Source organism: Barbus barbus, assembly GCF_936440315.1.
Source record: "Barbus barbus genome assembly, chromosome: 27".
NCBI lineage: Eukaryota > Metazoa > Chordata > Actinopteri > Cypriniformes > Cyprinidae > Barbus > Barbus barbus.
Window position 1 is genome coordinate 981,793 of NC_136755.1, and position 15,439 is coordinate 997,231.

Sequence of the window (15,439 nt, forward strand, 5' to 3'; positions counted from 1 at the left end):
GCGGTTTTCAGATGCGGAAGTAAAATTATTTCACAAATACGACTCCAGAAGCATTAATCAGAATCAGAATCAGAATGAGCTTTATTGGCCAAGTATGTTTACGCATACAAGGAATTTGTTGTAGTGACAGAAGGAAGCTCCACAGTGCAACAGAAAGACAGCAACAGGACAGGTCACAGAATAAAAGAATAACAACAATTAACCAAAAGGCCATGTACAAAGCAGCAAAAACACAATATATAATATAGACAAATATGTATGTACAGGTCAAGTATGTGCAAATTAGAAATGAGAAAATAAAGATAAAATTAGTGAGTGTGGTGAATGGATAGTGTATTATGGTTGTGTGTTCCACGTTTATTGTTGAGTGTTCATGAGATGGATTGCCTGAGGGAAGAAACTGTTCCTATGTCTGGTCGCTCTGGTGCTCAGAGCTCTGTAGCGTCGACCAGACGGTAACAGTTCAAAGAGGGAGTGTGCTGGATGTGAGGGGTCCAGAGTGATTTTGCCAGCCCTTTTGCTCACTCTGGATAAGTACAGTTCTTGGAGAGTAGGAAGGGTTGTACCAATGATTCGCTCAGCAGTCCGGACTACCCTCCGTAGTCTTCTGAGGTCAGATTTGGTAGCTGAGCTGAACCAGACAGCTATAGAAGTGCAGAGGATGGATTCAATGATGGCAGAGTAGAACTGTTTCAGCAGCTCCTGTGGCAGGTTGAACTTCCTCAGCTGGCAAAGAAAGTACAACCTCTGCTGGGCCTTCCTGACAATGGAGTCTATGTGAATATCCCACTTCAGGTCCTGGGAGATGGTGGTGCCCAGGAATCTGAATGACTCCACTGCAGTCACAGTGCTGTTCATGATGGTGAGTGGGGGGAGAGCAGGGGGGTTTCTCCTGAAGTCTACTATCATCTCCACAGTTTTGAGCGTGTTAAGCTCCAGGTTGTTGAGACTGCACCAGACAGCCAGCTCCTTAACCTCCTGTCTGTAAGCAGACTCGTCACCGTCCTGGATGAGGCCGATCAGTGTGGTGTCGTCTGCGAACTTCAGGAGCTTGACAGAGGGGTGTTTAGAGGTGCAGTCATTAGTGTAGAGGGAGAAGAGCAGTGGGGAGATAACACAGCCCTGAGGAGCTCCAGTGCTGATGGTACGAGTGCTGGATGTGAATTTGCCAAGCTTTACTAACTGCTGTCTGTCTGTCAGGAAGCTGTGGATCCACTGGCAGACGGAGGTGGGGACGGAGAGCTGGGTTAGTTTATTTTGAAGGGTTTCCGTGATGATGGTGTTAAAAGCGGAGCTGAAGTCCACAAACAGAATCCTCACATAAGTCCCTGGTCTGTCCAGATGCTGCAGGATGAAGTGCAGTCCCATGTTGACAGCATCATCCACAGACCTGTTTGCTCTGTAGGCAAACTGCAGGGGGTCCAGTAAGGGACCAGTGATGTCCTTCAGATAAGCCAAAACCAGTCTTTCAAATGATTTCATGGCTACAGATGTTAGGGCCACAGATCTGTAGTCATTAAGTCCAGTAATTTTGGGTTTCTTTGGGACGGGGATGATGGTGGAGTGTTTGAAGCATGAGGGGATTTCACACAGCTCCAGCGATCTATTGAAGATCTGTGTGAAGATGGGGGCCAGCTGATCAGCACAGGTTTTTAGGCAAGCTAGTGACACACCGTCTGGGCCTGGTGCTTTCCTTCTTTTGTTCTTCCTGAAGACCTGGCACACATCTTCTTCGCTGATTTGAATCATAGGTGTGGGGGAGAGAGGGGTTGCTGGAGGTGTTAATGGTTGTGTGGAGAGGTGTTCAGGGCGGGTGTGGGGTGATCTTTCAAAATGACAATAAAAGTCGTTCAAGTCGTCTGCCAGGTGTTGATTCTCCAGAGTGCTGGGGGATGGTGACTTGTAACTGGTGATATCCTTCATGCCTTTTCACACTGAAACAGGATCACTGGAAGATAATTTTTTCCTGAGCTTGTCAGAATAATTCCTCTTTGTCACTCTGATCTCCTTTTCCAGTGTGTATTTGACTTGTTTGTACAAGACTTTATCCCCCTTTCTATAAGCATCTTCTTTGGCCTGACGGAGCTGTCTGAGTTTGGCAGTGAACCATGGTTTGTCATTGTTGTAGAATAGATGAGTCCTGGTAGGAATGCGCATATCCTCACAGAAACTGATATAAGATGTTACAGTCTCTGTGAGCTCATCCAGATCGGTGGCAGCAGCTTCAAAAACAGAACAATCAGTCAGGTCGAAACAGGCTTGTAGATCCCGCTCTGTCTCATTAGTCCATCTATTAACAGATCTTAATACAGGCTTTGCAGACTTAAGTTTCTGCATGTAGGACGGAATAAGATGAATCAAACAGTGATCAGAGAGTCCTAAAGCTGCTCGTGGAACCGAGTGATATGCATCCTTTATTGTTGTGTAACAGTGATCCAGTATATTACTGTCTCTGGTGGGACATGTGATGTGCTGTCTGTATTTTGGCAGTTCACGGGAGAGATTTGCTTTATTAAAGTCCCGAGAATGATTAAAACAGAGTCCGGGTGTTGTTGCTCACTCTCTGTGATCAGATCAGCGAGTTTCTGTAAAGCTGTGCTCACGTGCGGTTGCGGTGGAATATAAACACTCACGAGAATGAACGAGCAGAACTCCCACGGCGAGTAGAACAGCTTGCAGTTAATGAAGAGGGTTTCTAGATCTGAACAGCACATCTTTAACACAGTTACATCTGTACACCACCTCTCATTGATGTAAAAGCCCGTCCCGCCGCCGCACGATTTCCCCGTTGATTCTGCGTCCCGATCTGCTCTGATCAGCTGGTAATTAGGCAGATGTAGCACGCTGCACGGTATGTCGCCATTCAACCAGGTTTCCGTGAAACACAGGGCAGCAGAATTAGAAAAGTCCTTGTTTGTCCGGGAGAGCAGAAGGAGTTCGTCCGTTTTGTTGGGTAGAGAGCGGAGATTCTCCAGATGGATGCTAGGCAACGGCGTTCGAAATCCACGCTGATGAAGCTTCACGAGCACTCCAGCTCTCCTTCCCCGCCTGAGCCTCCTGTAGTGTTTGACCAGAGCTACGGCTCCGCCAACTGCAATGTCCAGCAAAACGTCTGAAAAATCAAAATCCAGTAAAAGATTTTGTGGTGTGTTCTGCCGAATGTTCAGCAGGTCATCCCTGGTAAAACTGATCGTATTTGAAAAACAAAAAACAGGAACGACAAACAAAAACAGTACAAACACTGAAGAACAGCGCACAGTAGCTGCCATCATCGGCGCCATTTTTAGTCCAGTGTATTTTAAAATACACTTTAATAGTGTATTTTAAAGTATATTTTAAATAAAATCTAGTTCCTACATTATTTTTCTACACATCGACTCACTGGAGTCTCTAACCTCTGAATATGCCCTTTAAGAATGGTTGGTGGGCCCTTCCTCAATAAATTTTGTAGCAGGCATCTTCTTTAAAAAAAGGAGAGCAGTTACATGCTAATGCTAATGTGGCAGGTTTAGTTTCTTAATCTTTTCGTAATGTTTGGGTATATCCCCAATGGCAAGACACTCCCACTGGCGCCGTTGCGTAGTATCATTGAGCACACCTGTGTGGCTCATTGATTGAAGCTGATTGATCTACGTTGTTTTAAAAGATCTTGGGTAAAGCTTGTGTGTGACTTCTCTACCGTGTCTTCATATTCTGTGCTCAGTCATAGTCTTTGTCGATCCCGTCCTTGGTGAGTTGTCGCCTATTTTTTATAAATTTTTTTCGTATGCCATCACTGTCTAAAGATGTTTACCATTAGGAGAGTGTGTGCGTGGAGTGGCAAGCGCAGTTCGTGTAGAGTCTGCTGTAGCTTATGAATTTCTTCTCGGAGGTAAGAAGTTCATTTTGGGTTTTAAAAGGGGGAATTTATTATTGAAATTGAAATTTGTTTTTATATTTGTGTTTTAGGTGCGGCCTGAGAACGCTAGCTGTTGTTTTTTATCCCTGTATTCATGGACGTTGTTCGTACCAGTTTCAATTAATGTTTTTAGTTGGTGTTTTACATATTTCATATTGCTGTGCTGTATATTGTTACATTCTGTTCCGCGGCCTGGCGTGCACCGCTGACTTTATGTAAGTTTATTAAAGTAATCTATGTGTATCCTGTTTAGTTAGAACAGTTTGCTTGATTTTTAAACATATGTATAAATATCCACAGGTGAATGCCGGTTGAGCCGTAATACTGAAGCTTAACAGAAGGGGAGTTTTTTTTTTTTTTTTTTTTTTTTTGTTATCTTTGTCACTTGCTTTATGAATTTGTTGGCACTGTTTTGCTGTGGGGTTTGTCCCTTCTGTGAAAGCAGGGTCTGTTATGGTCTCTTTTTAACTGTGGGTATTTAAACTGTTGATACGACTTTTTAAATTTGAATAATCTTTTTGATTTCTGATTCATCCCTTGGTGTGAAATAAACGTGTTATTTTTGGTAAGTCACGTCTCTGTCTTTGATCCAACCCGAACCAGCAGGGTCCTTCATATTGTTGTAACTTTTTTGGGTTTCATATTTTTGGGGTAACTGTTTATTTTATTATTTTCCTGGGTGCTAACCTAGGTGGCGTAGTCTGGTTTCTTTTTAATATTTTAAGCCAATGGTTACACTAAGTAATGACAAGGACCCTAACAAAACCCAAAAGAGACAAATCAAGAAAAATAAGGAGAGAGAAATTATCTGTGGCCACGACCAGCAAAATCATTCCTTTTTGGGGGGTTGTCTTGCTGTTGCCTTACTTACGGTTCCTTTTGTACAACTGTCTCCTCATATGTTTCCACAATATAAGATCTTGGTTGCTCAGCTACAGTAGTAACTGAAGTTGGGTCCCAAGTCCCATCCTTCCAAAATCTGACACTATCCCCAATTTTTAGTTTCTGAAGCAGTTTGGTTCCGTGGCCAAACTTTTCTTTCTGTTTCCTTTGACATGACTCCAATAACTGCTTCACTGAGCTGGTAACGATCTGAGGTTTTAAAAGTTCAGCTGATGTTGGTAACCTTTTTCTCACCCTTCTATCAGCAGTTGTGCAGGGACACTCCGAAATCCTCATGTTTCATCTCCATCAGTTCCTTCAAATAACTGCTGCTCCTTATTATGAAACACTTCGGTAGTTTAATTAATCCCAAAGGAAATTTAAAGAAACTGATAACAGCTAAATTGCATAGAAAAAGTGCATCTGCTCCATACATTTTTCAGAATCTGTAAATGACAGTAGTTTCACGCAAGAACTTGACTCTTGATCAATGTGTCTTTAAATGCATTTGAGAACTTTATTGCTTTTAGCAGGTACTGAGTCCTGAGCGTACTGTATATAGCCATTGTTTTGTTCATGACATGATGTCTGGAACATACGTAATGTTATAAATACTTAATAAATGAGAAATTCACTGCAATGGTCACCATCCTTTATACAAATTAATTATTTTTTTCTCATGAAGCTTAAGTGCAATACTATATTCATAGCTTCCTCCATGATTGCCAGCATTATGATTATGCTTATTTTGTTCAAAGTAATGATGCCAGTTTCCATTTTCATCTGCTCCAAACCCAAATACACTCACCTGAGAAAGAAAGAAATAAAGACAGAAAGAAAGAGCGAAAGAAAGAGAAAAACAAACAAATAAATAACAACCAAATAACTTGTCTTAAATATCAGTGTGAACTCGTTAGAATAGACATTTGTTTGTAAATTGGTCATGGAACCTTTATAAACGTGTTAGAGGTTCATCTTTACTTGACACAATATCATAATTTGTACAGAGTATGCAAATCGATTCTACCAGTATTAACACTGGTTGGACGCTAGATGGTGGTGTGGAGTATTTTTTTTTTTGTGCAGTTGCCTAGGCAGTAATGCAAAGCAGTTCTAAACCTTCAGTTGCATTTGTATTTTTAACAGAAACTAAAATATTCATTTACAAACTTAAAGGATTAGTTCAGCCAAGAATGAAGGACACGTGTGCATTGGGGTGTCAGAGTAGAGCACCTGTGTGCAAAGATCGAGGAACTGTACATGGGTCTTTCAGAGATGATCTAATATCTAAAACATTACATAGAAAAATATAATACAAGCTCTTGCTGATTTCCCTCATTTTATTTTCAGTATACCTTTATGCATTAACGTAGACACTTTTATTTCAATCTATAAATTTTTAGATTTCAATGCATTCCCTGGGAATCAACCCCATGACCTGGTGTCATGAGCAAATGGGTCAATCTATACCGCAGTTTATTTACCATTATTATTAACATAACACAAAGCCTTTTCATGTCTTTATAGGGCAAAGTTGTTGTTTTTTTTTCCACGTTAAAAAGCATTTCAGCCAATGGAATTGCTAGATGGACCCGTTTGCATAACATAACATATTCTGGGCGCTAATAAGATACTGTATATTATTTAAAACTATTTTTTTTGTTAGGATATTGATAAAGGATATTAAACTGTTGTTGGTATGATATACCATTACCATCCCTTATACAGAGTGTAACCAATATTGCTATATACAGTAGCTTGAGAGAACTTGAGAAATCCAGATTTGATTTGGAAAAAAAAAGTTTTTGTATCGTAGAATTTTAAACAGCCAATATTAAAGTGTTAAATACAGTCTCCATGAAATTGAATGAAATTTGTCGCTATTAGTATGAATATGTTAGGCTTACAATTATTTACACTCTCCGAAAAAAAGGTACTAAAGCTGTCACTGCAGTATCCTTTCAAAAGGTACTAATAATACCTTTTAGAAAATAAAGCCCCCCCCCCCCCAAAAAAAAAAAAAATATATAGATATATATAATAATAATAATAATAAATGATAATGCTGTGTCTGTCTTGAATCTGGTCTATGAACTTCCGCTTACTCACCACCAGAGGTCACTCGCTCACCACATTGACTCTTGCACCACACTACTGTTGCACTTCACCTCAAACTACAATTCCCATAATCCATTGCACTGACTACACACAGCTGATTGCACTGATTACACAGCTTACTTAAACCATGGGTTTCCTCTTCCTCTCTGCCGAGTATTGTATAGTGTATATCACTCTCCTAGTGATAGCTACTCTACGGAGCCACTCAGTTATCATAGCCTTGCCATGCCTTTTGTGTTTTGATTCTTGCCTGTGTTTCCTGGATTAACCCTTAGCCTTGCCGTTTGGACTCTGTTTACACCTCTCTTGATCTACTGCTCGTGTACCTGGATTATCTCTCTGCCTTGCCCTGTTGGATATTGTTTGCCGATCGTCGACCCACACCTGCCCTAGGATTACTCTTTGTCTTGCCTGTGATGTTCCTGTTTGCCATTGTATGAACCTTGCTTGTTTTGTGACCTCGCCTTTGAATAAAGCCTTGCAAATGGATCCGCACGTCTCACGTCTTGTTCGCCCCGTAACAGAATACTCGGCCACACAAAGATCCAGCGGCTTTTCAAGTGGACAATGGCCAGGTATGGATATTGCAAGACTGTTATTGGCCCTCGAACAGGGCACACGTTCGCTCGAGGAGTATATTCAAGAGTATTTGAACATTGCTTCTTACTCTAATCTACCAGAATGTGTTTTGATAGACTTTTTCTGTGAGGGTGTTAATCAACCACTGAAATCTAAACTAATTCACGAGAGTTTGCGTTTGTCACTCAGTCAGTTTCTGGATTATGCTTTATTGACTGTTGGTTCAGCGTTCACTGTGGGTGTCGCGGAGGAACAGCTGATCGTCACGAGTCAAGCCAAGTCACAGCTGATTGTCACGAGTCAAGCCACTGTACAGCTGATCTGACAGTCTCGCCATGTTTCAGCTGGTCATCCAGAGTCACACCACGTCACAACTAATCATTCAGACTCAACCCCTGTCACGGTTTATCTTCACAAGGCTATTCACGTCTCCGCCGACCCTCCAGAGCAGGGGCGTCCAAACTACGGCCCGCTATCACTCCTGTGGCGGCCCGCGATGGATTTAAAAAAAAAAATGATACGAATCTGCAGAGGTGGACAAACTACGAGCGTTTTCATCCAGCCCGTGTGTCAGTTGTTCCATTATGCAATATCAGTAAAATCCAGTAGATGGCGCTGTAGCCTGTAGTGCAGTATATAACCCCTGATTTACACTGTCCCGCTGCTCCAGTTGATCCGTGGCACGTTTCAGAAGCGGCTCTCTAAAGAGAGGCGCCTAGTCTCTTTTTGACGGATGCCGCGTTCAAGCCGCACAGAAAATACAAAATAAAAAGTCAAAATAGCTATATACACTACAAAACTGGCACCATTGTAAATAAGTTACATGTTTTAAAAATGTTCATTTGTTTTGAAAAATGCCTTGTATTGGAACTGTTTTAAAAATGATTAAAATACTTTCCAGTATCAGAACAAATGGCAGTGTTATCCTCCTGCTGACGGGTGATGTAATTTTGTGGGGAAAACATGGAAATAATTTGTCGTTTTATCTTGCAAAGATGTGCTTTCTTCTGTTTTCCACACACATTTTTATGAAAATGCATTTAGTACTGTTTTTCTGGATTATAAATTGCGTTTTTTCATCTGAAATGTGCTTCAATTTCCAAGGCAATTTATATAAAGAAATCAAGATCAAGTGCAAAGCGCACACATTAGGATTGGTGATGAATGAGAAAAGGCAAGTGAGTTTGTTTTGAGTTTGTATTGTGCATTTTCCAGCAACCACACAACTAGTTTCAGTTTCGCTTTAAATATTTAGGCTGGGCGATTATAATATACATGTTTATAGTGAATGCCACTACAAATTGTGTTTGTTTTTTACTTATGTTTTCGTTCTTTTTTTCTATTCTGAACACTGCTAAATGTACAGGATTGTTTGTGAAGTGTAGTAAATACATGTTTCTAATGTTTGTAAACGTTTCGTTTATTTTACATTATTTCTGAATGAAATGATAATTGATTTGCACACTGATGCAACTTATCTGTGTGTCATAAAGTGCTCATAAAAATAGGTAGAGATGGTACAAGAATAGAACTGCCATGTAGGTACAAGTATACATAGTACAGTAGTAAGTGAGTGTCAATTTAAAAAAAAGAAAAAAATCAATCAATGCTTCATATTATGCGGCCCCTCACTTAATGTGGAAAACTTGATGTGGCCCTCGAGTCAAAAAGTTTGCCCACCCCTGCTCCAGAGTCTCTTCACGTCTCTGCCGACCATCCAGAGTCTCTTCTCGTCTCAGCTGATCACCCAGAGTCACGTCTTCAGTGCCCCAGGCTGGCATCCAGTTTGGAGGATCCACCGCTGGTGTCAGTACGAGCAGCTGGTACCCCTAAACCAGTCACTATCCCCTTGAGTCCTTATGTTCCTGAAAAGATTCCCCCGTCTGAAGCGCTTCCCCTGATGGGGATCGCCTTTTGGTATGTTTGGGCTGCATACATCAGCACTGAGTCTCCAGAGGTGGCGGCGTCCGCTATCGTATCTTCAGAGGTGGTGGCTGATGCTGCAGAACCTCCGGTGGTAGTGGCACTCGCTGCTGTGTTTTCCGAGGCAATGGCGTCCGCTGCAGTTTCTCCAAAGGTGGCAGCTGATACTGCAGAACATCCTGAAGCGGCGTTACTCTTTTCAGTTCCTTGCATGGTGGTGGCGCCCAGTAATGCACTCTCAGCCTGTCATGTCACGGTTGAAGGTACCATTGCTAAACTCTCTGCATTTGAAACTTCTGATGGTATTGCTGTAGAACCTCTAGAGGTGGCGGCATCTGCTGCAGAACCTCCAGAGATGTCAGCGGTATCCACGTCTTACCCTGTCATGGCTATGGAGGCTGTCTGTGAGCTCATGTCCTGTTCCGTCACGTTTATGGAGGCTGTCTATGAACTTTCTGATTGTTCTGTCACAGCCACAGAGGCTGCTTTTGAACCTTTGCCCTGCTCCGAACCGGCCGGGGAGGCCATCTCTGAACTATCACTCTGTTCTGAACTAGCCAAGGTAACGGATTGTGAACTTCCTGTCCGTCTCGTCTCTACTAATGTGTTTGAGTTTGAACGGTCTATCTTGCCTGTCACTACTATGGAAACTTTAAGTGAATTTTCTGTATGTCCTGTTAACTCTGTCATTGCTAATGATACCCCTAGTGAACAGTCTGTCTATCCAGTCTCCGTCAATGACCTTGATTCTGAGCTATGTCTGTCCAGTTTCAATTTATGAGTCTGAGTGTGAATTGTTTCATGTCACTTACTGAAAGGTCTACCAGTCCAGTTTCAGTCAATGCCCCCAGTTTTGATCCGTCTGCCGAGCCACTACCCCCAAATGTGTTTGATTCAGAATTATCTGTATGTCCTGTTCCAGTCCATGAGGATAATATTGAACTTTCTGTCTGTCCAACCACTCTCATGGAGGCCAATACTGAGTTGGTTGCCCTGTCTGTCACAACCCAGAAACCCTCCATTGAACCCTTAAACCAGCCTGTCATGAGCCCAGAGACAATGAATGCATCCCATGTCTATCATGTTAACTCTGTCACTGCCATAAGAGACTATTTATGAATGGTCATCACGTCCAGTTTCAGCCCATGAACCCGATTATGAACTGTCATTCTGTCCAGTTTCAGTCAGCGAGCCTACTGATGAGTTTGTGTTCCCTGCCACGATCCCTGAGACCATGAATGCACTGCCTGTGTTGTCTGTCTCTGCTCTCCCTAGATCTCGGTCTCTGCCATGGCTTCCTGCTCAGTCTGCTTCCCTGTGTTTGTCTTCCGTACCGTCTGCTCCGCCATGGTGGTCTTCTGCTCTGCTGTGGTGGTCTTCTGCTCCAGTCTGGTGGTCCTCTGCTCTGCCGTGGTGGTCTTCTGTTCAGGTCTGGTGGTCTTCTGCTCTGCCGTGAAGATCTTCTGCTCCGTCCTGGTGGGCTCCAGTCAAATCTGCTCCGCCCTGGCTTCCTGCTCTGCCTCGGTCCCCGGCCACTCCACTTCCACGTGGACCTGGCCCTCCATCCCTCCCTATGCGCTATGTCACGAATCTGGTCTATGAACTTCCGTTTACTCACCACCAGAGGTCACTTGCTCGCCACATTGACTCTTGCTACAACTACAATTCCCATAATCCATTGCACTGACTACACACAGCTGATTGCACTGATTACACAGCTTACTTAAACCATGGACTTCCTCTTCCTCTCTGCCGAGTATTGTATAGTGTATATCACTCTCCTAGCAATGGCTACTCTACGGAGCCACTCAGTTATCATAGCCTTGCCTTTTGTGTTTTCTAGTGTTTTGATTCTTGCCCGTGCTTCCTGGATTAACCCTTAGCCTTGCCGTTTGGACTCTGTTTGCACCTCTCTTGGACTACTGCTCATGTACCTGGATTATCTCTCTGCCTTGCCCTGTTGGATATTGTTTGCCGATCGTCGACCCACGCTTGCCCTAGGATTACTCTTTGTCTTGCCTGTGATGTTCCTATTTGCCATTGTATGAACCTTGCTTGTTTTGTGACCTCGCCTTTTAATAAAGCCTCGCAAATGAATCCACAAGTCTCATGTCTTGTTCGCCCCATAACATATTTACTATTTGAGTTGGCATAATTTATATGTGTGATTCTGTGTAGACCACAACGTGCATCTGACCCATTTTATTTCTACACAGAATATTGTATTTCAATATGGAGGATTTCAAACATTGCAAAATTATTATACAGCCACTGCACTATAAACAGCACTGACACATAAATGTGATCATGCATATAATCATACAGAACCTAAATCGCAAGCACTCAAATACGGTTTTGCAGGCCTATGACAAGCAAAATGCTATTTTGGCATTTTTTTAAAAGAGTGAACTCTTCAATATATCCTGCCCTGACTTCTTAGCTGTGTCCGAAATCACACCCTAAACCTTTATATTGTACACTATTTGTGGTGTTCGAAACCATAGTGGACATTATCATTCAATCCCATAATGCATACAATAACTGTACTGTATATTAGGCCCTGCTTTTAGAGAATCTTCAGTGTATGAATGCTTTATTGCATTCTTTTAATAATCTATGAGTTAATATTATATCAGTTTTACCTGGTCACAGATGTGCAAGGCAAATATAAGTGTAATAAAACCAGTGGATGGGTATCTGCCATGTTTCTGCAGCCAGCGCTCTTGAATATATTTCAGAAAACCAGGATGGACGATCATCACCTGATGCCACAAAAAGAAATCACATCAAAATGCTCAAATATCTCTTTTGGGTGAATGCCTGATAGGCGGTTTTCTTGGTTAACATGTTGAAGCATTGACTGACTGATGGCTACTCACCTTGTCCCTGTTTGCTTTTATACTGGGTTTTACTGGAACATACGTTCTAAAGAGAAAGGAAATTATGCTATTATGACATATTTTGTACAATTGCAGTGCTTCTAGGGCAAACTTTGTTTACTGTATATAAATATAAAAAGGTGGTCAACATAAAAAGTAAGAATAAACCTACAGGCTGAAGCAGGAGAGCAGGCACTGATGAAATAAAGTGATGCCTTTATGGTAAAAGAGTTGAAGCATGCTTTAAAGTAAAATTAATGACAAAGTTTACACAACTGAATTCACAAGAGCGTCGTCATGTGTGCTCATTTGTCAAAGCGGTCTCACCGGTCGATGTGTTTGGTTGTAAAGACGCTGATGAGCCACTGCAGATCCACAGTCTTGAAAGGGATCAGCACCAGGTGAGTGGAGTTGTCCATGTCCACGGCGCTCTCGGGGTAGATGAAACGGTGAGTGGTCTTAGACCCCACGTCCTGCTCAAAGCCTTCGGTTGGGCCCTTATTTATCCTGGCAAAATGATTTAGGCAGATGTTTTATGTGCCCTTTGATGGAGTACACCTGTAACACTCCATCACTTTTTATTTTTATTTTATTTTTATTCTTTGACTAATTCAAGTCTAATTCATTCTAGCATTGTTGTGTGTGTGTGTACTTGTTTATGCTACATTGTGGGGACTAAATGTCCCCACAAGGATAGTACAATCAGATTTTTTTTACATTGTGGGGACTGGCCTGTGGTCCTCACGAGGAAAAATAAAAATAGTAAATTATGTTTATCTGAAAGTGTAACAATTCAAATAGGTTTTCTGTAAGGGGTAGGTTTAGGGGTAGGGTTGGGTTAGGGGATACAAAATATCGTTTGGTCAGTATAAAAGAAATAGAAGTATATGGAAAGTCCCCACAATTCACAGAAACACACCCACATGTGTGTGTATGCCACACGTCTATATTTGGTGAGAACATATACGATTTGTCAGGACTTATACCCCCAGTTTCACAGACAAGGCTTAAGCCTAGTCCTAGACTAAAATGTAAATCTGAGCTGTTTCAACTGAAATAACCTTGCACTGACTGATCTTAAAATATATCAGTGCCTTTGTTTTGTCTCAAGATGCACACCAGTAATGTTTTTCTTCTAAGAATGTTTATAAAAAGTACTTAAATGTCCTAATTGAACTATGGCCTAACCCTGACTTAGTCTAAACCCTGTCTGTGAAACCGGGCCTTATAGTCCTAAAATTTAATCCTGACTGTCTTCACACTAACAAATAAATTTTCTGTATCTGATTTGGTTAATAATCCAGTTCTTCTGACCACTTCACAGTCTTTTGAATGAATGATGCATTTATATAGCGCTTTATTGTGTATTGTAGTACATCCAAAGCGCTTTACAATCATGTGGGGGGTCTCTCCTCAACCACCACCAGTGTGCAGCATCCACTTGAATGATGCGACGGCAGCCACAGCACAACGGCGCCAGAGTGCTCACCGCACACCAGCTACAGGTGGAGAGGAGAGAGAGTCATTGAGCCAATCAAGTGGATGTGCATTAGTAGGAGGCCATGATTGTTAAGGGCCAGTGGAGGGAATTTGGCCAGGACACCGGGGTTACACTCCTACTCTTTACGATGAGTGTCATGGGATTTTTAATGACCACAGAGAGTCATGACCTCAGTTTAACATCTCACCCGAAAGACGGAACTGTGCCTTCTACATGTTGGTCCTTCTGGACCTTAGTGCAGGTTCTGATATGCTCTGTCTATACAGGCACCATCCTCCAGTGGCTAGATTCCACTCTCAGATATCAGCAGCAATTTCTCTGTGTTAACAAAACCAAAGCGTGCCCTGTTTCTGTTTCCAGAGGCATTCCTGTGAGATATTTCAGGTGTTTTGGAAACACATTGTGTGTTAGAAGCATACACCCCATGACTCCTATTTAAATGTACATTTTAAAGCAAATATCTCTATGCAAAGTTAGAACTGCCCAGAGACATTCACAAACAAACATTTGCTACATTGTGCATACAACAACACCACAACCAAGTTATCATTACAATTATATTGTGGTTGATTTAGCTTTTAATTTAGTATGTGACTTACAATGCATCACCTCTTGCAATGCTAATAACACATAATATACAAAACAAACCTTAGATGAATTTAACATTATAGGAAAATCCATATGTAGAGAGAAGACAGAGAAGAAAATGTATGGAAAGGTTATTCTTGTTATAGGCTCTCTCACTCACCTAATGACAAGATCATGGGCATCAATGAGCGCACCGTAGTGGGATCCTTTGAGGTTCCCAGAATTCCCCACTACAGCACAGGTTCTGCAGCGGCCTGGGCCAGCATCAGAGTAATCTTCTTCATTTGGGAAGATGCCAAATAACATCTCCGCAACTGCTTTGTAGTTCACTCTACTCTTATATTGTAGCTTCTGTTCAAATATTACGGAAGAACAATCATGAGTACCAGAGCTGTCTTCTCTGCTAAATTACAAGTTTAAACCAATGGTTTCCAGTGGTACCTTTTCTTCAAAGTATCACACACTGAATTTGGCAGTAATAATTAATGCCAGTAATGATACAGCATATAGATTTCTAACATTGTGGCTATATCGGCCGAGGCACTTACTTGCCACCACCAGTAAAGGGCGTTGCTGAGTATGCAGTTGTTCTTAGTCAGTAAGGGTTGAGCGAAGGGGTTGTAGTGCTTTTGGAACCAGGTGTCATGAGTGATGTCTGACACGCACTGACCACATGCACACGCTCCAAAGAGAAGTCTTTGTACAGAAGGTCGAGAGAATATAAATACACAGATGACCACACTCACACTTAAGATGATGTATCGGGTTCTTTTGGCCCCAGAGCACGGCATCTTTTACTCATCTCTTGAGCCCTTCAACAAGAAAAGTATTTTAGTAATTGTTATAAGTACGTATATACTGTTTATCATAGTATCTACTTCAATTACAGTAATAACCCTGCCCCAGGCATGCTAAAATAGCAAGCTATATTGTTTGAACTTTTAAAGTTATCAGTTCGGGTTACATTTGCAAATTTTTCCCCCAGAATTGAACTTCACCTGAGCTGATCAAACCATTATAGTAATAAACAACAACAGCCACATTAAAAACATACCAAATGTTAAGTATTTC

The 15,439-nt window shown here is 41.8% G+C and overlaps 1 protein-coding gene across 1 annotated transcript; it reads right to left on the reverse strand.

Annotated features, from left to right (window-relative positions):
- Positions 1 to 5,423: 5,423 nt before the first annotated feature.
- On the reverse strand, positions 5,424 to 15,159 carry LOC306847015 (CMP-N-acetylneuraminate-beta-galactosamide-alpha-2,3-sialyltransferase 1-like; the record flags this gene model as incomplete). The annotated part of the gene is made up of 6 exons (XM_079380748.1): positions 5,424 to 5,588; positions 12,043 to 12,162; positions 12,280 to 12,325; positions 12,607 to 12,786; positions 14,529 to 14,719; positions 14,917 to 15,159. The coding sequence occupies 6 exons, from the start codon at positions 15,157 to 15,159 to the stop codon at positions 5,424 to 5,426; spliced, it is 945 nt and encodes a 314-aa protein (XP_079236874.1).
- Positions 15,160 to 15,439: the final 280 nt, after the last annotated feature.